Source organism: Notamacropus eugenii, chromosome 1, assembly GCF_028372415.1.
Source record: "Notamacropus eugenii isolate mMacEug1 chromosome 1, mMacEug1.pri_v2, whole genome shotgun sequence".
NCBI classification, from domain to species: Eukaryota; Metazoa; Chordata; class Mammalia; order Diprotodontia; family Macropodidae; genus Notamacropus; species Notamacropus eugenii.
In genome coordinates, this window is record NC_092872.1 from 243,974,727 (window position 1) to 244,002,235 (window position 27,509).

General features: G+C 37.5%; 1 protein-coding gene across 6 annotated transcripts in view; it reads right to left on the bottom strand.

The window, feature by feature from the left end:
* NEO1 (neogenin 1) overlaps positions 1-27,509 on the bottom strand; it is a 285,881-nt gene that overhangs the window by 148,032 nt on the left and 110,340 nt on the right. For all 6 annotated transcript variants that reach the window (XM_072628418.1, XM_072628417.1, XM_072628419.1 and 3 more), the window contains exon 5: positions 15,193-15,329. In XM_072628418.1, coding sequence (XP_072484519.1) covers positions 15,193-15,329 — 137 coding nt within the window. The remainder of the gene's footprint in view (positions 1-15,192; positions 15,330-27,509) is intronic.

Here is a 27,509-nt window from a genome sequence, read left to right on the forward strand (position 1 = left end):
CACTGCTGGCAACTCAACTTTCCCCCCAAAATCTCTCCCTTTTCCCAATATTTCCATTTATGTTAATATTCCCAACATCAAAGGAGAGGAATCACAGGATCATAAATTTAGAGGTGGAAAGAACCTTAGAAGTTATCAAGTCCAACCCCTCTCTATTTTACAGAAGAGGAAAATGAGGCCCAAGGAGTCCAGAATCATGAAACTATCAAGTGTCTGAGGCAGAATTTGAACTTAGGTCTTCGTGACTCCCAGTTCAGGTCTCTTATCTACTAAATCATCGATAGCAATTGAGCTGATCATAGAAGGAAACTAGGGATTTGAGGAGGCAAAAGCCAACCTTAGGCATGAGGTATCACCAGTGTAAGCATATGGAAATGAGGAAGGAGTGCTGCCGATGAAGAAGATGGAATGGCGAACTTGGTCAGACCACAATGGACCTCAAGGGGATTAATGTGTTGTCAGACTGGAAAGTATAAAAAAGTAGGTGGGCACCAGGCTGTGAAGCCAAATCCCAAAAAGAAAGCTTCTAAAAGAACAGGCAGCTATGTGGTACAGTAGGTAGAATGCTGGATCTGGAGTCAGAAGCCTTAAGTTCAAATCTGCCTTCAGACACATGCTGAGTGACTTTGGGGAAATCATTTAAAATCTTTCAGCCTCAGTTTCCTTATCTATAATACAGGGATAAAAGCAGTACCTATCTCCTATGGCCGTTGTTAAGATAAAATGAGATATCTGTAAAGCACCTTGCAAACCTTACAGGCTATATAAAATATACTGGCTAAAAGGTAAAATATGAACTCCATAATTAGGTGTTTAAATCCTCTTACAAAATGGATATTATATAACTTTTCAGTCTTACCCTTCTTACAGGATTACCAATGCAGAGCTAGGAGGACGCTCAGAAACCATCTAGTTCAAATTCCTTGTTTAAACTAGAGGAAACTGAGGCCCAGAACAATGACTGCCCCAGGCCACCCAGGAAGTGGGCAGGAATGGAAGGTACCACTTACGTTAGTAAATTCTAGGCTCCTCCTGCACCCTTCTACTTTTAGGAAAGCTCATCGGCTGCCTTTCCACCCTTGGAAAGCATTACCTGTTTTCGATTCTGAACACTGAAATCTCTTTCTCCTTCAAGGGCCCACTCCATGAAATATTCCCTAAATCTCCACAGTTGAAAGCAACTTCCTCTTGGCTTCCATATCACTGTATCTTATACCATCCTAGTCGCCTTGAGAGATGCTAAGTTTACTGAGGTAACGGGGCTGTATGTATTACTCTTCATTTTTATAACCCTAGAACAATGTCTTACAATTTGTAAGTGCTTAAATAGTTCAATTCAACAAATATTTATTAGTAATTAAGGGAGAACTTACTTTCCCAAAATACTTTCTCTACACCAAGTAAAATAAGAATATAAAAATTATATATGTATTATAATACTTTACTCTTACTACTATTTACTGCTTCTAAAAACAAATTCATCAATTCTCTACAGGTTTGTACATAAATTTCAAAAGCTTGTGCACCATTTCTTTATCACAGAGGTTTCTATAAAGAGGTGGTATCTTAAGTTTGGAACTCTTCTTTGTAATGCAATAGTATGAAACTAATATCATTATCAAATCTCATCAAGTCAGTCTATACCAACATGGAATTTTGGATAAGAGATAGGCTCTGCTTTGCAAGACACTTCTTTCAAATACCTTCCTAGCTAATGTTATAAGAAAAAGTATAGTCTCAATGTCTAAAATACTTAAAAATAACATTAATACCTAGCATTTATATAGGGCACTAAAGTCTTTAAATGCTATTTCTTCTAACCTTCCAAACATCTCTGTAAAGTTATTGTTAATATTATCCCCTATTTTATAGATGAAAAAACAGAAGCAGACAGAGGTTAAGTACTTAAGTGTCTAAGGCAAAATCTGAACATGGGCCTTCCTGCCTCTAAGTCTAGTACCAAATCCACTTGTCATTTAAGGGGTCTCCAGTATACTTAAAAGTTTACCAAATAAACTAATGGTCAAATTCCCTCAATTGCTTTAGAATGACCTATTTATAAAGCAAAATTGACATGCTAATTAAAATGGTGATCTCTATTAATTAAAGCTACATTTAAACACTATTTTAAATTTAAACTTTTTCCAATCATGGAAAAAATTTTAGAGTTTAAAGAAGTTTCCCTTTACCTTTAAGAAAAACATATAATTTTACTTACTATATTTGGCAAATAAGTTTATTTTAAGTTATGTTCCAATTTTTCTCTACTGGTATAGACCTTAGCCTTTAGTTGATAGCCACAACATTACTTAATTTTGGCATATATGGCAGAATCCATTAAAATTTTTTCCAATTCATAATGTAGTTGTTACTAAGTAAATAAAGGCTTTAAAAGACTATGGGGGGGATTATAAAGGATTTCTAAATTTGCCAATTATTCTTCCCTTTCCAGAATTAAAACAGAATGCCTTTAAAATATTCTCTTAGATTTCAACAACAACCTCAGTAGTTAGTATTCACACCAATTAAATAAATGTAAGTACAGATGTTTGTGGTAGGGAAGTCAAATTGATAACCAGAGAGCAAATGAGTCAATTACCATAGAAAATAAGATTTGTAATGGAAGATTATGTGTCTCCTTACCAAAGAGATAATTAAACTTCAAAGAATCCTTGGCAGTTCAGTCTTACCTCCTGATCCCTTCTAATGGCATTACCATACCAAAGACAATTTTAATTGCTAAATGTTCAAGTGGAATTTAACATGTAGAATATATTATACTCATATAAACCTTTTTTAGAAACCTCATTTAATTCCCTCACTGCTGGAAAGTACTTTAAATGGAGAAGAGCAAACAATCAATTCCAGTGGAAACCAATGTGTCCGTGAAGAGTTTAACCCAGAAGGTTTCGTTGTTTCCTTCCCATGCCATGATTTAAGGGTGTCTGACAGTTTTCTTTGGAAGCTCTGTTTATGAATTTTCCATTTCTTGAATTTTAAAAACTTTTTAGCCATACACTCCTAAGTGCTCATGGGTACCATACTAAAGGGGAGTTGTCTGGCTATAGTGAAGTACCTCTTCTGCAATACTACAGCGCTACAAAATGGGAAATTAAAATTTTAAGAATCTCCAGACCTCTAAAAAAAGTTTCTTGGGAGCATCTGCTTAATCCAGCCCCTTATACTGTTCTCAAGTAATGGAGTAAAAAAGTTTGTTCCCAAGAATTCCTAAAGAAGCCTCTCCTTTTTATAAATTAGAACTTTTCTTGGATCTAAAAATACTATGAAATCATAAACATTCTTCAAAATCATTAAAAATTATATACCTTATTTTGGAATGATATTGCATGAATAAGTACCCTGGAAATTCTCTGATTACTGTTCTTCCCCTTTCTCCCTTTCCCAAGCTAGAAGAGATCTCATATGAAAATCACATCTGATCATAGTACAATGTGGTAGCCAAAAAAGGCTCAGAATTGAACTTATGGAAAGTGTGTACATACACACACAGAACACATAAATGTATGTATATATACATACATACACATAATTACATAGTTTACATAGCGACAGACAGATCTCCCTCCCCAGTCCCAAATGATCACTACTACATACAGTGTTAGTTCCCTCCCTCACTACATGAATTCTATCAACTATTATGCTGATAGACAATGTGGTAGAGAAGAAAGATCACTCTAGGAGTCAGAAAGATCTAGGTTCAAGTTCTACCTGATGGAGACACAACAACCATGACCATGAGCAGACTGCTTAACTTTCTAACCCACCCAAGCCATCTCACTTAAAAAGTGTTTTGCAGAGATAAACAGAAAGAAATATATATCCATATAGTTATATGTCTGTACATGTATACATGCATACACATACACGCACGTGCACACACATGCACACGCATGCACGCACTCATGCAGCGGCAGCCAGGTCAGCCCTGGAGTCAGGAGGATCTCAGTTCAAATTCAGTCTCAGACACTTACTAGCTGTGTGACCCCAGGCAAGTCACTTAATCCTGTGTGCCTCAGTTCCTCATCTGCAAAATGAGCTGGAGAAGGAAATGGCAAACCGCTCCAGTATCTTTTCTAAGAACACCTCATGACCAGTATTAAAACAACAAAGGATATGAAACCAGAAGATGAACCCCTCAAGTTGGAAGGTGCGCAACACTCACGCTGCACAGGAGGCAGCAACCAAGAACATTACAAAGAAAAAGAAGAGCCAAAAAGCCAAATGGCTATCTAAAGAGGCTTTAAAATGGCTGAGGAAAAAAGTAAAGCAAAAGGTAAAGGAGGAAGGAAAAGATATGCCCAACTGAATGCAGAATACTAGAGAATTGTAAGGAGAGAGTCTTTCTTAAATGAACAATGCAGAGAAATAAAAGAAAACAATACAATAGAAAAGACAAGAGATCTCTTCAAGAAAAATAGAGACATCTGGGTGTGATAAAAGACAAAACTGGCAGGGACTTAACAGTAGTAGAAGAGATTAAGACGAGGTGATGAGAATGTACAGAAAAGCTACGTAAGACCTTAACACCCTCAATAACCACAATGCTGAGGTTACTGATCTAGAATCATGCATCCTGGAGAACAAAGTCCAGGAGACCTTGGGAAGCCCTGATAACAATCAATAAGGCTAGTGGAATGACAGAATTCCAATTGAGCTATTTAAAATTCTAAAAGACGATGTTAAAGTATGTGAACAAAGGAAAACTCAGTGGTCACTGAACTGGAACAGATCAATTTATATCCCTTTACTAAGGGCAATGCCAAAAGAAAATGATAAAATTAACGAATAATTCCACTATTTTCACACACCAGCAAGGTTATGCTTAAGAATCTGCAAGCTAGGCTTCAACAATATGTGAACCAAGAATTAGTGAACAAATAGGCTGGTTTTTCAAAGAGGCAGAGGAACGAGAGACCAAACTGCCAACATTCACTTAATTATGGAGAAAGCAAGGAAGTTCCAGAAAAAAACAACTACTTCATTGGTTACACTAAAGCCTTTGACTATGTGGATGGAGCACAACAAAATGTGGTATGTCTTCAATGAGATAGGAGTAACAGATCATCTCACTTGTCTCCTAAGGAACCTTTATGTAGGTCAAGAAGCAACAGTTAGAATAGAATACAGAATAACTGATTAGTTTAAGATTGGAAAAGGAGAACAACAAGGCTGTATATTGTCACCTTCTTCATTTAACTTATATATGGAGTACATCATATAAAATGCCAGGCTGGATGATTCAAAAGCCAGAATTAATCAAAAACAACAATTAATTGTTGCTGGGAGAAATATCAACAATCTCAGATATGTAGATGATATCACTCTAATGGCAGAAAGTGAAAAAGAATTAAGAAGCTTTTTGATGAAGGTGAAAGAGGAGAATGTAAAATCTGTCTTGAAGCTTAACATAAAAAAAAACAAAACAACCTAAGATATTACACTGATCCCATTACTTCCTGGCACGTAGCGGGAGGAAAAATGTAAGCAATGTCAGATTTTATATTCCTGGGCTCAAAGATCACTGCAGATGGTGACTGTAGCCATGAAATTAAAAGATGTTTGCTTCTTGGAAGGAAAACTATGGCAAACTACAGCATACTAAAAAAACAGAGCTATCACCCTGCTGATAAAGGTCCATACACTTAAAACTATGGTTTTTCTAGTAGCAACATATGGCAATGAGAGTTGAACTATAACGAAAGCTGAGTACCGCTGAATCAATGCTTTCAAATTGTGGTCCTGGAGAAGACTTCTGAGAGTCCATTGGACAGCAAAGAGATCAAATCAGTTAATACTTAAAGAAATTAAATCAGACTATTCACTCAAAGTTTAACTACTGAAGCTGAAATACTTTGGCCATATGGAAAGACGGGACTCATTAAGAAAGACCCTGATATTTGGAAAGACTGAAGGCAAGAGGAAAATGAGACAGCAGATAGTGTCATGGAAAATGAGCTTGGACAGATTTTAGGAAATAGTGGAGGACCTGGCTTGTTATATAGTCCCTGAGGTCACAAAGAGTCAGATATACCTAAATGAACAACAACAAAATTGATATAAATACAAGATTTCTGTCATTCTTGAAATCAATATAGTCAATATACTTGTGGTTTACCTAATATTACACTAACCCTGGAATCTTAGCATAAGTTCAGCATGGTCAGAGTGTATATAATCTTTCTAATTTCACATATTCACAAATACATTCCACTCATCAGGGAAATGATGAAAGGAAGAAGAGAAAGGAAGGCAAAAGAGGAAGGGATCATTTCCCTATCAGTCATAGAATCTTGCCCTTTATTTTCCCCTTTTTAAAATATTTTCATGATCCCTACCTCTAAACTAAGGTTTTATTTTGCATATAACTGTACCTTCCATAGATCTGCCCTCCCTTTTATTCCCTGCTTTCTCCTCTCCCTTGAGGCAGCTAGTTGTCATAGGGGATGGAACACAGGACTTGGAATCAGGATTACCTAGGTTCAAGTCTTGCTTCAGACACTTCATAACTGTGTACCTATGGGCAATAACTGACAGGTTTGGACAATAAATTGGATATCAGGGGGTGAAATTGAGGAGTCAAAGGTGACACCTAGGTTGTAAGTCTGGGTGACTAGGAGGAGGAGGTTACAGTAACAGGGATATCAAGAAGTGAGGATAGTTTTTGGGGGGGGGGGAGTGGAAAGATAATGAGTTCAGTTTTAGAAATGCTGAGTTGAGTTTAATATGTTTACAGGACATCAAGTTTGAGATATACAAAAAGGCAGTTGGAGATGAAATTCTGGAAGTTTGGAGAAAGTTCAAGGCTGAATTAATGGGTCACAGAATCCTCAACACAGAAACACACACAGAAAAACAGAAAACTGAACACATGCAAACTGATTAGATTACAAAGGGAGACGAGAAGATCTGCAACAGCACAATAGGGGGACACTCACTGTTAGCAGTCATGACCAAGATAAAGATCCAGCAAAAAGAGACAAAGAAGGAGTGTTTGGATAGGTATGATGAGAATACAGAGAGTGTTACAAAAACTCAGAGAGGAGAGAATATACAGTAGAAGGTGATTAAGTGCCAAATGCTGTAGAGGGGTTAAGAAGGATAAGAACTGAGAAAAGGTCATTGGAACTGGCAATGAAATCCATGTTATGAATATGGGATACAGCAGTTTCAGCTGAATGATGAGGTCAGAAGCCAGACCACTGAGAGTCAAGAAGAGAGTGAGAGGAAAAAAAAAGTGGAGGTATCTCTACTGGAGATGACCTTCTCAAGGAGTTTAGACAGAAAAAACAGAGATACAGGATGATAGCTAAACGCAATAGGTGCACCAAGTGAGGGTTTTTTGAAAATAGGGAAGATATGGGTATGTCTGTAGGCAATAGGGCAGCAGCAGTAGATGGAGAGATTGAAGATTACTGAAGGATTAGAAATGATAGGGAGAGAAATAAGCCAGACAAGTTGGGATAGAATGGAATCACATGTAAATATAGATGGGTTAGCCTTGGCAAGAAGGGTCATTTCTTCATGTGAGGTAGGGATAAAGAACAAGACAGTGTCAGGAGACAACTCTGTGATATGCTATTATTATTGTCATCCCCATTTTACAAAGGAGAAAGCTGCGGAGTTCAGAGACATCAAGTCATTTGTCGAAGGTCACTCAGTTAGTAAATATCTAAGCAAGGTCTCAAACCTAGGTGTTCCAATTCTAAGTCCAATGCTCTCTCTATAAACCATTCTACTTGACATGAAACAAGCTGCTATCATCATCAGATTTATTTTCAAATCATCAATTATCTGGAGGAAAGATTAACATCAGTTTAGAAGTTTAGATAGTTTAGAAAAAAGAAAACAGGAAATTACTTCACACAATTACAGAGTTGAAAAAGCTAATGATTTTAAAACATGGTAAATGGTTAATGAAGGGACAGTGACTCTCCTTATAACAATTTTCGATGAAAGTTGAACTAACAAAGAAATCACTAAGAGGAGGAAGCTAAAAGATTCCAGAAATCACCTCAGGAGATAAACAATGCCAATTCTGCTATTAGAAGACCAAGTCTTAGTATATGGTAGTTCAGGTATGAATTTGGCAGGAAATGGGACACCTGTAATCCACTCAAGAACTAACAAAAATTGCTTATAGAAAGGATACTGAGTAAGAATAAAACAGTGGCTCAGGTAGATAAGATCCCCTTCCTTGCCACAGAGAACTACATCAGGTAAGTAGCCAGAATACAATGACACACAAAGTCCTAGGCCATTTACCAAGTTTGAGGATCACTGGCTACTTTTGGACTGGCTTCTTTTATGTCCTTAGGTGACAGCTATGCCAATGACTGAAGCCCTAAGTCTCCTAAACCAATGAAGTATTGGGGCAGCTCCCTTGCCTTTGAAAGGAAAAATCAGCCATTTAATTTACATGGGGGCAGGACAAGGGAAGGATGGCAAAAGGGAAGAAAATCATGGAGGGGAGATCCTGGTAGATTTTGCTCCTATGCACATATGCCTATCAAGTAACAGAGTAATATATGCTGATCACCACAGGTTATCACCAAGTAGGACTAACAGCTATGTTAATCTCCTTGATATGGAATCAAATAGTAATCTTTCCCCAGATACTCAGTTCAGGTGATTTTACTTCCAATAGCATAGACCAGCTACAACGAAAAACAGAAAAGTAAGGTAACCTTGCTTGATACAATAATCTATTAAACTGAATATTTCTTGAAGATCAATTTCTCAAAATCTGTATCTATTAAAGGGTTTTTTTTTAAGTATTCCAACTGAGAAGGTAAATTACAGTTTGTTTATAGAAGAGAAATGGGAAGAACACTCTTAAAGTGAACATAAATACTAAATTATGCATAAATACTATACATTACCATATTGGATAGCCTCTTTAAATCCATTCAGTATCATCAGTGAAGGACTGAGATTGAAATTTTTGGTCTTTTTTTATTTGGGGAATTCTTAGTGTACCTTTACATATTAATAAGACAATTAAGTAAAATTATCCTTTGAATATTAAGGCAGCCTATTCTCAGCAACCTGAAAATCTAAGTCAAATACCAGTTACAGAAATGTAACTAAATCCCTCATATAATTTTCCCCTATTTTGAACAGATGTACATTAATGCATATACTGATTTTAGCTTTGATATAAATTAATATGCAAATTTAAGTTGGAGAATAAATTAAAATCCCAATGGTGACAGATAATTCATGACATTTCCAGAGGGAGGACAAAAAATAGAGGAGATTCTGAAACCAAAGAATGTTTTTATGAATACATCTGTTCTTGTTGGTGTCATTTAATGGATCCTATTCTAGTTCAAATTCAAAATGTGCCTATTTTCCACAAAACCATTTAATAATATCTTAATTTTTCTTCTTTGGTAAATGTAACTTTGTTTTAAAAATGAAGATAGGGAGAATATGGAAACATTCAAATGTGTATTTGCATGATTACATTTCACATTTTCTAAGTTCTCAACAAGAATATTTTTTGGAGAGGCAAAAAGGAGAAAGAATATAAAAAAAGAGAAATTTCAAACTAATTATTGACTTGTAGCTTGGAGAATTGATTTGTTACTTATCAAGAGAGCTACATTCAGAATGTAATTACAGTTGTGTAGGTAATGATTCAGTTAAGAATGATGATTTATCATCAACTTATTTTCTCTAAGCTACCAAATTGATGCCTTAATTCTGGACACGAAAAAATTTTTCTTAGATATATTTGGCAATTAGCATGCTGCTAATGAAATACTCATTAACGAACAGTTACCACTAGGAGAAAATATCTGCTAGTGGAGTGAAAAAAGCATTGGACAGTCAGGTAGTCACTTTGAACTCACTTTGCTGATCTAAGCCCAGATCTACTTATTTATATGATTAGGGATAAGGAGGAAGGACATGGGAGGGGGAGTCACTAAATGATGTCTATTGTCTTTGCTGCATCTACGGTGGGAGACTGAGATTTCCAAAAATTGCAGAGAAGATGTTGAAAAAAAAAAAGTTAAACAACTTTGGTGCCCATAACTTCGTGATGCAATCAGAATACAAATTATTCTTTTTGTAAAGAACTAAGTTAACTGACTGCTACTAATGTAACTAAAAGAATCATGACAATTTCCATAGAAAAACTGTACATAATTCAAGAAGTGAACTGTTCTTTCTATTACATGGAACACTCTTAGAGAAATGCTTTAAGACTGACTTACTAGCAAATCTGAACTGGATGAATGTAGGGATAAAACATCTTGAATTTTTAAAAGTATTTTGGACGTGACAAATTATGCTTAAGATGTGTTTCATACTTTTCACTTTTACTTATATTAGCTCACTTGTTTGTGTAAACAGACTTAGCTCCATTTCTGTTGCTCAGACAGTAGTCTGGATTTTAGTCCCAGGAACTTCTAAAGACTATTGGCTAAGTTGTTACCTGCAACAGTGAAGGAAATGGTCCAAACAATGAAATCACACATTCTAAGAGAATTACATTTAGGTATGCTGAATAACATGAATTTACAACATATTGTGCAAAACAAAACTGTTTTTCATCAGCAACTTATCTTTTTTGCTTACCAGAGGGGAACACTCCCTAATTCTAAATAATATCTGAAACAGTCAAGGAGTAAGTCAAGGACAAGGCTAAGAAATTATAGGTCTCCTGACTCAGTTTGCTTATTCATTTATCAAACGCCAAGATCTTAGTATGCCAAGGCACATACTAACTCCCTGGTATGTAGAAGATACAAAGGTGAATATAATCTCATTGGATTAAGAGTTAGAAGGGCCTTTGAAGGTCCTCTACTAAAACAGTCTCATTTTACAGATAAAGGACCTGAGACCTCTCAAAGCTCATGGAGATGAAGTACTGGAATGCAGGCCCTCTGATGTACTCCTAGAGTCCCATGTTCTTTCCACCAGACTACACTGGCTCTAGGGGGAAAGATGACACTTTCTCTAGTTTGTGGAAAATGAACACTATTTATTCTAATGCATGGCCCTCTATCAAAAGATCCTGAAAAGTGTGAACTCTAAGTTAAGTCGTAATTCTCCATCCTATGTCTAGCAAATAATCACCACTTCTTGCCCTATTCCTTTGAATTCAAAGTCTTGTCCAGAGGTGTTTGTATGTTGTTTCTCCCGTTAGTGAGCTCCTTGGGAGCAGGAACTGTTTTCTGATTAGCACTCGGCACAGTGTCTAACACACAGCAGGCACTTTACATATGTTTACTGACTGACTCAAATAAAATCCAAATCAGATACTAGGGGGTTCACAGCTCAGAATAGCATCTCTCTACACCCTTTTTGTCTCCCAACTCATATAAGGAAGCATCTCCAGGTGCTTCCCCAACCTAAATCTTTGAACAGATGTTGTATATAACAAGCAGAAAAGAAGACTGTAACCACATCATGAAAACTTGACTGAAGGGAATAATATAAGAGCCATGTAGGAGACAGGAAAGAATGGAAATAAAAATGAATGGGTTAGATTTCTAAGTTCCTGAATTCTGCAGATGGGAAAAATTGTCTGTGTGATAGTGGGTGATGACAGTCAGTACAAGTGAACCTGGGGATGGCTTATTCTTGACAAAATTAACATTTTGTTCAATGAAATTGTAAAGTCATCCATTATCAGTGTTTAGGATGGAGTTAAGTTGGGGAACTGGGGACAGTGCTAATGGTAACAATAGGTGGTTATGGCCAGGAGATATTTTAGCTTTTAAGATCAGTGGAGCAACTCCCTCCTCCAAACCAAACAGCTTCTGTACAAAGAACAGTGAGGTACGATGGAAAGAATGCTAGATATGGAGTCTATCCTAGCCCTGATCAATTACCAAGTATCTGCTCATCTAACTAACAGATGAAAGATACTATACAATACAAAGTACTGGGGGAAAAAAGGTCTCAAATGTTAATCAATACTCTGTACCCATGGCATCCTTCAGAATCTGAAGACTGATTCAAGAGTATAAGAATCAAATCAGAAGTTCAGTCATGGAAAAAAACTTGGCACCATTTCTCTTCCTATGAGTATGCAACCACCTGTGCAGGGGAGAAATTTGGAGAAGTCCAGCCAAGATCATGAAGAACAGGTTCCTATTTCCATGAGAATATGTCTGTAGTCATCCATAGGACAAATCAGATTCCATACTTTTCCCTTGGTCCCACTTTAGGTTATCCCTCTTTATCCTGGGTATAGCATGTCTGTACATGCTTGTCGTTTGTTGTGGCCTCCCCACTGAGACTGCAAACTCCTTGAGGCCAGAGGCTGCTTTTGCCTCTTTTTGTGTCCCTGGTGCTTAGCATGGTGCCTGGCACATGGAGGTACTTACTAAATGTTTATTGACTTTATTGATGGCTTATTCTTTAACAAAGAATCTTGAAATAAACTAATCAACTTGGCAATATGTCATAGGAAAATAACTTTACAGAGTTAATTTTCTGTTTCTGAATAGGAAATATACTACAAATTTTAGGAATTATACTAGAAATTTCAGTAAATGTTTCAAGAGAGAGGGAAAAATTCCATTAAACTCGTCATTCAGTGTATTATCTATAATCTGTAACAGATGACAGGAAAAACATGAAGTGGGCTAATTCACATCATAATATGTGTAGGCAACCCATGAGTTGATGATAGAACAATAAATCTGAAATATTTACCAGATGAAGAGTGCACTTTTAACCCTGTCAGTATCTGCCAGCACGGCGCTTCCTGTTGACGTAACTTGATAAAAATTAACTGAAGTCAGACAACAGTAGCTTAGAAATACTCAATTCTGTTTCCCTTCAATTACTTTTTACCTAATGGAAATCCAGTGGACACTTCAGTAAGAGGACACAATTGAAGCAAAAACTTCCATATTTGTTTTCAGCCCATGCCCTCTTATCTACAGATATGAGGAAAAAACCTAAATCTGCAAGGAAACATTCACAGGAAGTATTTTAAATAAATAATAACTCAATTATACATCATTTTAAAGTTCGGAAAAATGCTTTACATACATTATTTCATGTCAGCCCCACGGAAACTGTGGGTTATGTATTAGAGGTAATATTTTCTTCCCCACTGTGCAGTTAAGGAAACCGAAGCTCGAAGAGATTAAGTAAATTTGTCAAAGGACAGACAGTTTCTAAATGGCAGAAGCCAGGACTAAACCCAGGTCTTCCTGGCTCAAAACTAAGCACTAAATTTGATATGCCAACCTGGCCTTTTGCTCCATTTCATCTTTCACAATTGAGTAAATTTTGAGATAAAGCAGATAGCCTTCTACCTAATAGTGGAATACCATACCATGCAAATCAAGCTGACAAGCATTTAAGCGCCTACTATGTGCTAAGGATTGTGCCAAGGAATTATGCTTTATTTAATAAATATTAATTTCTCTATGTTTTTTTCAGTTTCTGAAATATTTTAGGTTAATTAAAGATAAAGAAATGGTCTGTACTTATATGATTATTTTTTAAAATACAGAAGCAAGTTATTTTTTACTTAATATATCCCTTGTTTTTTGACACTGATTCTTCATCAAAGAAGTTTTATTAATCTAGAAAAAATGAAAGATTTATAGGTAAAACCTTATCCAAATAAAAAAAGAATACCAAAAAGATCCTAATTTACTAAAACATAATTTCTCAAAGTGCATTTTAAGTAATATGAACTAAATAAGAAAATTTTCATGTTAGTGATTTCCAGCTTTAAATCTAGGATTCTATGACCTACTTTCATTCACTCTAGCAGTTTAAATGAAAGCTATTACACAACTAACTACAGGGATCTATCCTGGGCCCTCTTTAATGTCCCCCTTCAAAAACTTTTGAACTTTGTAACTCTCAGAAAGTTTAGCCACAAAAGGAGGCAAGATATGTAATGATATCAATGAGTATGAATGGATTAAGTGAGAATGGAAGGACCATGGATACATTTGTAGGCCACAGGGAAGCAGTTAGTAGACAGGGAGAGACCTACAACAGGTGAGAAAGTGAGAATGATGGGGGTTGTGTGGGGGGGTGGGAGCGGGTAGCAATTTGCTGAAGAAGGCAGAGTGGAATATTACTTATGAATGCAGAGGATGTCTTGGCAAGAAGGGCCATCTTGTTACATAATACAGGTGAAGAAGTTGGTGGTAGGAAGCACCTGATGATATGAGATGAGAAAGAGTAGAGAAGACAGAGTACTCAGAGAATGGCTTCAATTTCTCAGGGAAATACAAGACAAAGTTTTCAGCTGAGAGGGTGTGGAATAGAAGAACCATGGGAGGTTTGAGAAGGGATGAAAAGACTTGGAAGAGCTCCTCTGATGAATGAGATAGTACATTAATTAGTAAAGCGTAAAAGTTCAGCAGCAGTGAGGGCCCAGTGGAGGTGAGGATTCCCTCTTCTGGTACACAGTGAAGCCCATTCATACATCATCTTGGGTGACCTTTGTACATTTTCTCCATAAAGCCTCTAAGAATCACCTAGGTAAGACTTCTGATACGGTCATTCAGTTTCTCCTTGTCAATTCTAGCTCTACAATCTCTCTCAAATGTGTCCCCTTCTCTCTGCTCAGACAGTCCCCCACATGCTCATCTCTATTGCCTGAACTATTACAATAATGTCTCTGTGTCTCAAGTACCCTCCCTCGCTGATCTATCTTCCGCAAAGCTGCCAAACTGATATTCCTACTGTTACTCTCTTGCCTTGAAGACAATATGCAAACTCCAGTATTTGATGCTTAAAACCCTTCACAATCTACCTCTGACCCATCTCTGCAGACTGATTTTGCATGGATCCCCTCCCCACTTTGTTCTGAGCAAACAGGTTTGCCTGCTACTGCAGGACATTTTATCTCCTGTTTGAGGCGTTCAGTCAAGTGGGTGCTTTCTCCTCACCTCTGACGCTTAAAATCCCTAGCTTCATTCAAGACTCAGTTCTAATGCAAACTTCACCATAAGATTTTTGCCAATTTCCCCCATATCCCAGGGGAATTTAATGAATACTTGCTGAATGAGTAGGTCAGTACAACATCATTCCATTATTCTATTAAAATACTAGCTGGAGATCTGACTTTATCCAAAATAGCAAGTATGGTTCATCACTACTTCCCTTTTTAAGGGACAAAAAAGGCTGACAGTTGACAGGGCACATTCTTTTTGTTTTATGAAACAAGTCCTTGTGTACCTTGAACTGTGAGGTCTGCCTGAGCCTCTATGGTCTCATTGCCATTATCAGCTATGCAGGCGTAGGTTCCAGCATCTTCCTCCATGAGGTCCCTGACTTCCAGGTTACTTCCTGCCAGCAGCATTAATCTGTCAGAGCTGCACAAAACAAAATGTATCAGGGATATTAGTTACTGATTAACAAATTATCATCACTAAGACTAAAATCTTAAAGATTCTCTAAATAAGAAAAAGTGGCCAAAGCATATTATTCTTCATGGTGCTATTGCCATCAGGAAGTGGAAAGACTACCAATCTTAGAGCCAGAAGACCTGGACTGAAAATCCACCTAACTTTGCACTTTGCCTCTCTGTGCCTTGTTTTCTGCTTCTGTAAATGAGCTATCCTCCCTTTTCTACTCAATCAAATGATATTGTTATATTTAAGTGCTGTCACACAAAGTTAAAATACTTTAAGTTCATTTTTACATGATTTTAGCCTTGCACAAGGATCAAACATTCAGATGTTATAATCTAGTTAGTATTCATATAGCTCTCTAAGGTTTGTACAACTCTGTGCAAATTATCTCCTTTGATCCTCACAACAGATCTACAAGGCAGGTGCTAGCCTTATCTTCGCCCACTTTACAGATGAGGAAACTAGGACTGGGCAGCTAGGCGACACAGTAGACAAAACGTCAGGTCTGGAGTCAGAAGTACTCATCTTCCTGAGTTCAAATCTAGCCTCAGACACTTGATATCTGCGTGATCCTGGGCACAGTGATTTGTTTGCCAGTCTCCTCATCTGTAAAATGAACTGGAGAAGGAAATGGCAAACTACTCTAGTATCTCTGCCAAGAAAACTCTAAATGGGGTCACAAAGACACAACCGACAAATAACTGAACAACAACAAAACTGAGAATAAGAGAAGTTGTCCAACTTCTAGGGCTAGTAAATGTCTGAACCAGCATTTGAACTCAGGCGTTCTTGATCCACATCCAACAGTCTACCTACTACACTACAAAGCTGCTTCCATGCAAATGTTATTAAAGAAATGCCTAACTATCACTGCATTATCAAAATGGGCACTTTTGCTGTAAATCATAACAGTCTTTTCAAATTTTCTGAAATTTAAGACATTGTAATTAATTTCCCCAAATCAATCACTCTCCCAGACATTGATGTTGCTTTCACATAGGTCGTGTTTTGGTCAGATGTATGAAATCTTCCGATGATAATCACCTGATAATCACGATGATAATCAATCAAGGGATTGTAGCTAAGGAATTTGGATGAAATACATGATCCCTGGCCAAAGGCTGTCATTCTCAAAAGGAAGGTTGAGAATTGGGGGATCTTAAAGCTAAAAATAATAGTTCATAATTTGTCTTACACTCACTACCTCCAATATGGCTAGCAAACTCTCACCACTTGGTTATTCTACGCATCACTTACTATATTAATCACCAGCTACCTGAGAAAACTAACCCTAACCCCTGCCTCCCATTTTGTCATCCTCTTCCCATTCAACTCTTAATTTTGGCCACTCTTTTACTGCATCCTCTGCAATCTCAGATTCACACTGAACAAACTTCTTTTCTTTTTGGAGATTTTCCTTGGATAATTCTCGCACCTATTTTCTCTCAATGAGCTTTGGTTCCTCTTCAACACAATCCCTTGTCTTTCACCATTCTCTCTAGCAATGGCTATACTTTCTCTCACACCCTTTAACATATTAGCTTTAGACAGAGTTAAGAATACTTCTTGATCCCCACTCCAGACTCTCCCTTTGCTCCTCTCAGTAATGAGTGAACTTCTATGAAGTTCACACTAATAAATCTTTTAACCCTACACAGATTATTATAGCTATTGTCTGTCAGTCCTCAGGCTACCTCTTTTCTCAAATGCTCAGCTTCTGATTCAAAATCTTCCTCTCCCACCCAATAACGCTGATACACGTTCAAGTGCCCTAACCTCCCAGTTCCTCGATCTCTTTCCCCACTGCACTTGCTTCTCACTATTACCTATGTTTTTCATTTCCTAAATAAAAACTCAAGCTCGCTCTCTGACCACAATCTATCATTCCAATTTTCCCTATGCCTTCCCTTTCTAAAGCTAATCTTGCCCATCACTGCTGCCTCATGAAGACTTCCTCAGGATCATGATCCCCTCCTCTCTGACTTCACTTTCTTTTCTCCCCAATACCGAACCCTTAGTGACCTGGTTCAATTCAACATTCTCCGTTAGTCTTTGTCCTATCCCACTTGTTTCTTGCCAAATTCCAGACATGAATTATTCTTACTGTCTGCCTCCTCTGCTACTACTTAAGTGATGTTAAATGGAGCTGAGGAAAAACACAACTTAGGATATGGGTAACACTACAAATTTATCTAAATGCAACTGGGCATTCAGTACAGTAAGACAATCTCACAACTCTGTGACATCATCCCTTACTATTTCTAACTTTAGTCTAGTCTGGTTAAGAAACTAATTTCATCTTTAGTAAACTCTCTTTCCCATGGCCACTCAATCTCCATGTACTCATAGCCCTATCTCCTCCCTTCATATCCAGAAGACTGTCCCTATTATCATCTCTTCTCTCTAAAAACTTCAATCTCTCCCTGCTAACTAGTTCTCTTCTCTGCTGCCTTCAAATATGCCCAACTTCCTGTCCTAAAAACCCCCCAAAAACACAAAACAAAAAACCCTCACTAGGAAGCTATCATCTTTACTAACTAAAATTCCAAATCTCTCATCCATTTCTTGGCCAAAGTTCTTGAAAAAAAAATATCTATCTATACTCGGTGTTTCTACTTCCTCTCCTCTTACTTTCTTCTAAACCTTCTCACATCTTGGCTTCCGATCTCATCACCCAACTGATACTGCTCTCTTTAAAGTTACCAATGATCTCTTTAATTGTGAAATCTAATGGCTTGTTTCATTCTTCTAGACCTCACTGTGACATTTGATATTGTCAATGCCCCCTTCTCTCCTTGTGGATACTCTTTGGGTTTTGGTAACAGTGCTCTCTCCTGTTTATCTGCTGCTTATCTAACCACTAGTTCTCAGTTCTACCTCACTAGCTCATCCATCATGTCATGTGCACTGGCCCTGGGTGTCCTCTACTGCTCTGTGCTGGGACCCTCTTGTCTTTGCACTCTCACATTTGGTGACATCATATTGTTATGTAGCTGACTCTGAGATCTTTAGATCTATGTGGCAGGGGTGTGCAACCTTTGGCTGAATCCAAACTTCACAGAACAAATCCCATTTTGTGAAGTCTGGATTCAGTTAAAGGGCCACACTTGAGGACCTAGAGAGCCACGTGTAGCCTCAAGGCCATAGGTTCCCACCCCTGGCTGGTTTTTCTCATGACCCTCATGAAGATCCACATACTTAATTGCCTTTTGGTCAAACTGCATGTTCATAGACATCACCGCTCAATATCTCTAAAACAACTCATTATCTCTCCTCTTCACCACCACTGTCCTTACAGTTAAAGACGTTCATTTCTTTAGTGTCACCCTCACCTCCCCACTCTTCTTTCCTCATTTCTATTTCTACAAAGTTCTTTCACATAGATTCCCTTCTCTTCACTCATAAAACTACTTTGAATCAGGCATTCATCCTCTCCTACCTAAACTATTATAATATCCTCCTATTTTGTCTCATTAATCCACTCTACTATTTGGTCTCTCTCTACTCTAAACTATACTCTACACAACACATAACATAAACTCAAAGGGATTTTTCCTTAACTATGTCATTCTTTATAAAATAAACTCCAGTGGCTCCCTATTATCTCTGACATCAAATATAAACACTGTTATTTGGCCTTTAAAGTTCTTTACAGCTGGGTCCTTTTTACTTCTCCAGACTTCTTATGTAATATTACCCCTCCTCCATTCCCTATATAGTTCAGACCTACTGGCCTGCTTACTACTGCTGAGTCCCACATCTGACACTCTTTGTCTCTAGTTTTATGCCTCTGCACTAGTTGCTACCCAGCCATGGGTACTCTGCTGATTTATGCCTCACAGAATCCTGGGTTTCCCTGAATATACCTGAAGCCTATCCTGTACATTACCACTTCCTACAGTTCCTAGGGCCTTCTTTCCTAGTATGTATCGCCTATATCCTTAAATATTAACATCCGTCTCTCCCAACAGAATGTAATCTTCTGAAGGGCAGGGACTATTTCACTCTTATCTTGGTCTCCCAAATGCTGAACACAGAGCCCAACACACACGGAGCTACAAATGCCGAATCTCATTTGTGACTCCTTCTAAACAATGGCTGAATAAATTATGGTATATGAATGTAATGGAATACTATTGCACCATAAGAAATGATGAACAAGAAGACTTCAGAGAGGCCTGGAAGGACTTATATGATTTGACGCTGAGTGAAAGGAGCAGAACCAGGAGAACTTTGTGCATAGCAATGACCACAGTGTGTGAGAGTTTTATCTGGTGGATTTGGATCTTCATAGCAATGCAAGGACATAAAAAAAAAAATCCCAATGGTCTTCTAAGGCAAAATGCCTTCCACGTTCAGAGAAAGAACTATGGAATTCAATCGCAGAATGTAGCAGATCATTTTGTGTGTGTGTGTGTATTATGTTTTGGTTTGTTATATGATTTCTCCCATTTATTTTAGTTCTTCTACACAGCATGACTATAGTGAAAATGTATTCAATAGGAATGTATGTGTAGATCCTATATAGAATTGTATGCCATCTTAGAGAGGGCAGGGGGGTAGTTGGGGGTAGGTAGGGGGGAAAAATGCTGGTCTCCTTCTTCTAAGAGCTGACATTACAGTAATACTTCAGAATTAAAACATTCTACATTAAATATTCATTCATTCCACAAAGCATTAATTGTGAGGTAAAACCACTATCGCCGATGCTCTCAAAGAGCTTACACTGGAATGGAGAAACATGTACACAGATAAAAGTCTATACAAAACAAAGCAAATACAAGGTAACCTTGGGGATGGAAGGGGCCAAGGAAAGATCTACGACAAAGAAAGTGCTGCTTGAGATGAATCTTGAAGGAAGACCTGGATTACAAAAGGAGGTAAGGAATGAGAGCATGAAAGCAACAAGAAATTTTCAGTTTTACTTTAGTAATTTAATGTTATCATATATTTCTTAAGCCTTTCCTTAATTACTTTATTTACTCACAGAAATAAAATGCAGACAGTGTGAAAACTGACCCTGCTAAAAAACTATCCATTTTTATCTATTTTAGAATTGTTAACTTTTTTTGTTTTTAAAAGGCTTCTTATAGTTTATGAAGATTTAAACTTTTCTTTTTTTTTTTTTAAGGCTGGTGGCATTTTTACTTTTTTTAATTTAAATTTATTTATTTAAGTTTTCAACATTCATTTCCACAAAATTTTGAGTTCCAAATTTTCTCCCCATTTCTCCCCTGCCCCCACCCCAAAACGCCAAGCATTCTAATTGCCCCTATCACTGAACTCCCTTTTAACATCCCTCCCCTCCCTTATCCCCATCTTCTCTTTTGTCCAGTAGGGCAAGATAACTTTCTATATCCCATTACCTGAATTTCTTATTTCCTAGTAGCAAGAACAATACTCAACAGTTGTTCCTAAAACTTTGAGTTCCAACTTCTCTTCATCCCTCCCTCCCCACCCATCCCCTTTGGGAAGGTAAGCAATTCAATATAGGCCATATCTGTGTAGTTTTGCAAGTGACTTCCATAATAGTCATGTTGCGTAAGACTAACTATATTTCCCTCCATCCTATCCTGCCCCCCATTGCTTCTATTCTCTCTTTTGACCTGGTCCTTCCCCAAGAGTGTTGACTTCTAATTGCTCCCTCCTCCCATTGCCCTCCCTTCCATCATCCCCCTGCCCTGCTTATCCCCTTCTCCCCCACTTTCCTGTATTGTAAGATAGGTTTTCATACCAAAATGAGTGTGCATTTTGTTCCTTTCTTTAGTCGAATGTGATGAGAGTAAGCTTCATGTTTTTTCTCTCACCTCCCCTCTTTTTCCCTCCACTGAAAAGTCTTTTACTTGCCTCTTTTATGAGAGATAATTTGCCCCATTCCATTTCTCCCTTTCTTCTCCCAATATATTTCTCTCTCATCCCTTAATTTCATTTTTTAAAGATATGATGCCATCCTATTCAATTCACCCTGCGCTCTGTGTGTGTGTGTAATTCCACCAACTACCCAGATACTGAAAAAAGTTTCAAGAGTTACAAATATTGTCTCTTTCCATGTAGGAATATAAACAGTTCAAGTAAGTCCCTTATGATTTCTCTTTGCTATTTACCTTTTCATGCTTCTCTTGATTCTTGTGTTTGAAAGAAAAATTTTCTTTTCAGCTCTGGTCTTTTTATCAAGAATGCTTGAAAGTCCTCTATTTCATTAAAAGACCATTTTTTCCCCTGAAGTATTATACTTAGTTTTGCTGGGTAGGTGATTCTTGGTTTTAGTCCTAGTTCCTTTGACTTCTGGAATATCATATTCCACACCCTTCGATCCCTTCATGTAGAAGCTGCTAGATCTTGTGTTAACCTGATTGTATTTCCACAATACTTGAATTGTTTCTTTCTAGCTGCTTGCAATATTTTCTCCTTGACCTGGAAACTCTGGAATTTGGCCACAATGTTCCTAGGAGTTTCTCTTTTTGGATCTCTTTCAGGTGGTGATCGGTGGATTCCTTGAATACTTATTTTGCATCCTGGTTCTAGAATATCAGGGCAGTTTTCCTTGATAATTTCATGCAAGATGATGTCTAGGCTCTTTTTTTGATCATGACTTTCAGGTAGGCCCATAATTTTTAAATTGTCTCTCCTGGATCTATTTTCCAGGTCAGTTGTTTTTCCAATGAGATATTTCACATTATCTTCCATTTTTTCATTCTTTTGGTTTTGTTTTGTGATTTCTTAGTTTCTCATAAAGTCCTTAGCCTCCATCTGTTCCATTCTAATTTTGAAAGAACTATTTTCTTCAGTGAGCTTTTGAATCTCCTTTTCCATTTGGCTAATTCTGCTTTTTAAAGCATTCTTCTCCTCATTGGCTTTTTGAACCTCTTTTGCCAATTGAGTTAGCCTATTTTTCAAGGTGTTATTTTCTTCAGCATTTTTTTGGGTCTCCTTTAGCAAGGTGTTGACCTGCTTTACATGCTTTTCTTGCATCTCTCTCATTTCTCTTCCCAATTTTTCCTCCACCTCTCTAACTTGATTTTCAAAATCCTTTTTGAGCTCTTCCATGGCCTGAGATCAATGAGTATTTATTTTGGATGTTTGGGATACAGAAGCCTTGACTTTTATGTCTTTCCCTGATGGTAAGCACTGTTCTTCCTCATCCGAGAGGATGGGAAAAGATATCAGTTCACCCAGAAAGTAACCTTCTATAGTCTTATTTTTTTTCCCTTTTTTGGGCATTTTCCCAACCAGTTACTTGACTTTTGGGTCCTTTGTCAAGAGGAGGGTATACTCTGGGAATCTGTAAGATCTCAGTTCCTCCTAGGTGGCACAATCAAACGTGTACACTGGTCTGGGAGCAGAAAGAGATTTTTGTGCCCAGAATCTTAGCAGAATTTCCTCTCCAGAGCCATCTGGCCTCCAGTTCCACCAAGCCAGCATGGAGGGGCTGAGATTCAGTTAAGCTGTGGGGGCAGCGCTGCCATCCAACTAAATAAATAAAATCTAATTCTGCAACTGAGATAAAGATCAGCTCCCTCAGGGCCTCTACACAGGGTTGAGGTAAGAATGGGCTGCTCAGTGCTCCCAGGGGTTTTACGATCCAACAATGGATGTGGGCTGCTGTGGGAACTGCTGCCTGCCCAATGTGGCCTCTGTGGCTGCTGCCTAAGGCCGGACCTATGGGAAGGGCCTTCTCCCTTTCCAGCCAGCTGATAAAACCCTGTCACTGACCTTTGGTGCCTGTGGGTTGAGGGATCTGCAAACCCGCTGCTGCTGCTGCTGCAACTGGGGATTCTGCGACTGGAGATTCCACCCCTGAGGTGTCCTCCTCCCAGAGCCATGCCATGCCGCGCAGCCAAGGCTGGGCTGGGCTCCACTCTGCTTCCGGTGCAACAGACGTTTCCCATGGGCCTTTCAGGTCACCCTGGGCTGGAAATCTCTTCCACTCTGTTGTTCTCCACTTCTGCTGCTCCAGAATTTGTTGAGTTCCTCTCTACAGGTATTTTATGGGCTATATGGGGACAGCCTGCATATGTGTGTCTTTCTACTCCGCCATCTTGGCTCTACCCCCACCCCCACCCCTCAGTGTGTGATTTAATCTTTTCTAAAGAAAATTCAAGCAAATTAGTCTTGTGGAGAAACTTTACCACACCTGTGTCTCCTATCAGTCTATATATTCAGAACACCCTCTGGTGGGAAAAGGTGAAGTTAAACTGATAGAACAAATAAAATTTAAAGTGCAAAAATATATATGGATTTAACTGAAATCCTTTGCTGAAAGCTGTTATCCTATATAACATAAAATACAGGTTTGATGAGCCAACATTCAGATGGTCTTAAAAATAACAAAATCATCACCAAATTAAGTGATGGTTTCAGATTCAACTTTCCATTAAGATTCTTCAAGTGGAAAGAACTTCTATTAGGATGAACTGCTAGAGAAGCCTTGCTATAGGGTGAAACAATAAATGCTGGGAAATGAAGCTTAATTAATGGATAAAACATAAGCCACTATTACTCAATAATGATCTGTTTAAACACTTTCAGGGACAAGGAATTAAATATTTAAAAGGGTGACATGTTTCACTCCTGAATAGCCCCAATTGGTAGAAACATTTTCCATCAGAATGTGCCTCCTTTTAACTTCTTTTTGTTCTCTGAAGTTACATACAACATATACACAAATACAAATATATAAACAAGTAAATAAATAAAATCTAATTCTGCAGCTGATGTCAGTGTTTCAAAACGGGTAAAAAGGAGTTCAAATTTGGTCTCTTTTACAGGTAAAATATCTGTTTCCTCCAACCATTCCTTATATGGCTTTGATTTCAAATTCTTCACAACATAAACAAATAAGTTCAGTACACAAGCTTTTGATGGCCACAGGACATACAGTTGGAAATGATGGAAAACATACCCCATAGTAATAGGTAGGATTTGATACTGGTCTTCCTGACTCTAACTCTCTATACATGGTGCCACCTAGTTGCCTCTAATACTAACTAGAAATAGAAATAAGGAAGCATAATCAAAGAAAACAAATCAATACACTAACCATGTCTGGAAATATGTATCTCATTTAGTACCTATACACTATTATTTTCCTGTCAAGAAACAAGAAGCCTACTGTTATTATCATTTGGAGTCCACAACCGTTTGCTGTGTTCATGAGAATTTTGAAGGATTTCAAAGTTGTTTTCTTTTACATTACTGTGGCTATCACGTAAACTACCCTGGATCTGCTCATTTCACACAAGTCTTAGCAAGTTTCTCTGAATTCTTCACATTCATCACTCTTACTTTACAATCCCATTACTTCATTTCCATAATGGTTCAGCTATACCCCAATTAATAGATATCCACTGTTTCCAGTTCTTTGTTACAACAAAAGTTGCTCCCATAAATGTACACGTGTATTATTTCTCTCTGCCTTTACCCTTGAGAAGGGAATGCCTAGTCATAGCATTTGGGGGAATCAAAGTTTTGTACAGTTTAATGACTTTTGATGTACGGTACCAAATTGTTTCCGAGAATGGTTTGGCCATCTACTTACTTCTCCTCAAACCTGACACACACAATCCTACCTCTCTGTCTCTTTATTCCATTCCTTATTCCTATTCTTGCAATAAAAACTCTACATAATCTTCAAATCCCAGCTAAACTCCTAGCTGTTCACCAAAGTTCTTCATTTCTCACTCTGAGTCTTTTTCAAAACCATTTCCTGTTTTCACTAAAAGCTCACAAATACATCTGCATCAGCTTCCCTCATTACCCTGGCCTCCAGTGATCTCATCTATAACACTCACTGGTATCGCTATAAACACACTGTTACTTAACTGTTTTCAGTATATCTTGTCTCCCTAAATGATTTTCTGATAGTAGGCTGTGTTCTTTATATAAAATATTATATATAACATTTATCTGTGTTTATGTAATATTTATATTATACTTATTATATGGTGTACAATTATATGCTATATTATATAATTAGTCACATATATTACATTTGGGCATCTCACCAACAGCACTTAAGTGAAGTTCTTTTGAAATATTAATTTCTCAGTAAATATCTGGTATTTGGTTGTAATTTAAGATTCAGTAGTCCATTAAAAATATAATAATATTCTAATAGTGTTGTTGTATGGCAGCCAAGGAAAACAATACAATTCCCTCTGAAGAATTAAAAATGTGTTATCACACAAGAGGCAGTGGAGAGGTGGGCATGAATAGGATGCAATAGATAACAAATAATTCCAGTGAACAAAAATAAGAAACAGCATCCGTGAATTATAGGATAAGAAGGAAGGGTGGGTTGATCATGTGGAAAGAACATTGGATGACACTGTACAGCACAATGTCAAGACAAAGTAAAGAAATCCTTCATCACGCTGGATGGGTCTCCAGTGGAGAATGAATGGGAAGACATAAGACTAGAGCTACATAGGACTGGGCAGGTATAGATGGCTTACAATCTACAACATCAGAGGGAACTCCTCAATTAATGAGATTATGGGCGTGTTTGAATATTATAATAGCACACATAGGCCTAAAGATTAAGTGCCAAATGTTTAAATTTTTAAAATTCTTTTCAATCCAAATTTCAAATGCCTTTATCACTACAAAATTTATTCTGTAAGGAACATTTTAACTCTTCATTCTTCATTTAATTGGTGTTTAAGTTCTTCATCTAAGTAAGATTTTCCCCAATGTTTAATTTTAATTTACTGTGGTTGGTACATTTTAACAGCTTGCTTTATATAGTCTCCAATTTTGAGAACATCTGTCTTAACTATTTTTACAACACATACTTTTCTGGGGGGAGAGGGGGAGACACTCAGGGTTAAGTGACTTGCCCAGGGTCATACAACTAGTAAGTGTATAAGCCTGAATTTGAATTCAGGTCTCCCTGACTCCAGGGTTGGTGCTCTATCCACTGCCCCACCTAGACGTCCCTAACATTTTAAAAGTTGTTTTCTTTTTGGCTGAAAAGTGTAATGAAAGCAGGCATCACTTTAACCAGTTCAAAAGTAACTGAGATTGATTTGTTATCTTAGAAATTTGTAAAGGGTAGATCACATCTTAAAATTATTTCTTTTACAAAAAGTCTTAATTATAAATTATCTTTAAGGAATTAATTCTATTCCAGATTTTTCATTTCCATTTGGCACTCAGGTACGTTCCTGTGCTGTATAGAGTGCTTGTAATTCTTTGAGGCCTCAGATTTTTAAACATCTTCGTATTTGAAATTAGGCTGTCTCTAACAATAGCAAACAGAGATACTGGAAACACTTACAGGAAACACTTTAGCTGTCCCTAAAGTGAAACTATCAGAATAGTTTTCATTCTTTTTTTCCTTCCTTACTGCAACTAAATCAATAGGTATTAAGTGAGTTTCCTATGAAGTTTTTCCTAGAAAGTATTTTTAAAAGATTTTTACAGTAAAGGAAGAAAGAATTTTGGATACGTGTGCTGCTCCTGGGGGTAAATCAATAGCTCTCCTACAGTGTGTCTATCCAGGTAAATTGTTTTGTTTTTAGTGTGTATTAAATTAGTGTGCCACATACAAAGGATAACCAGTGGCTTAAAGACAGATTAAGTAAAAATGTGAGAGTAAATTTGAATTGTGGAAAGCCTAATGAACTGTGTAACAGAGTGACTTGAAATCCTTCAACCAAGAAGAACAAGGTGAATCCCTTGTTTTTCCATTTATGGAAACCAAAAACAAAAAGGAGGGCATGTATTAGTGTGTAATATGACCAAATTAATTCCATGATATCTTAAAACACTGGTGCAAGTGTTAACTGAATTTTACAATTTGTTTTTTTTATTTTAAAAAAATGTGTAACAGCCTCTGATAACAACCTTATTATTGTTGGCTTTATGTACCATGAGAGATTTGTGAAAGACAAGACAGCAAGAAAGACAGTGCGCTCTGAAGCCCATGGATCAGACAACAACAGGTACCTGCCAAAGCTCCACTTAAGGGTTGGCTTAGAGTGACTATCAATAGTAAAAGTTTCTCTTTTCCTCTCAGCTTCCTTTAGTTATTGTTTTCTGCTCATTACAGAGACCATTTCCTGACTACTTCTTAAAGAGGTCTATTCACTGAAAGGATGTTACCTCCCTCTAAGTGAGTACCTGAAAAGGCCTAGCCTA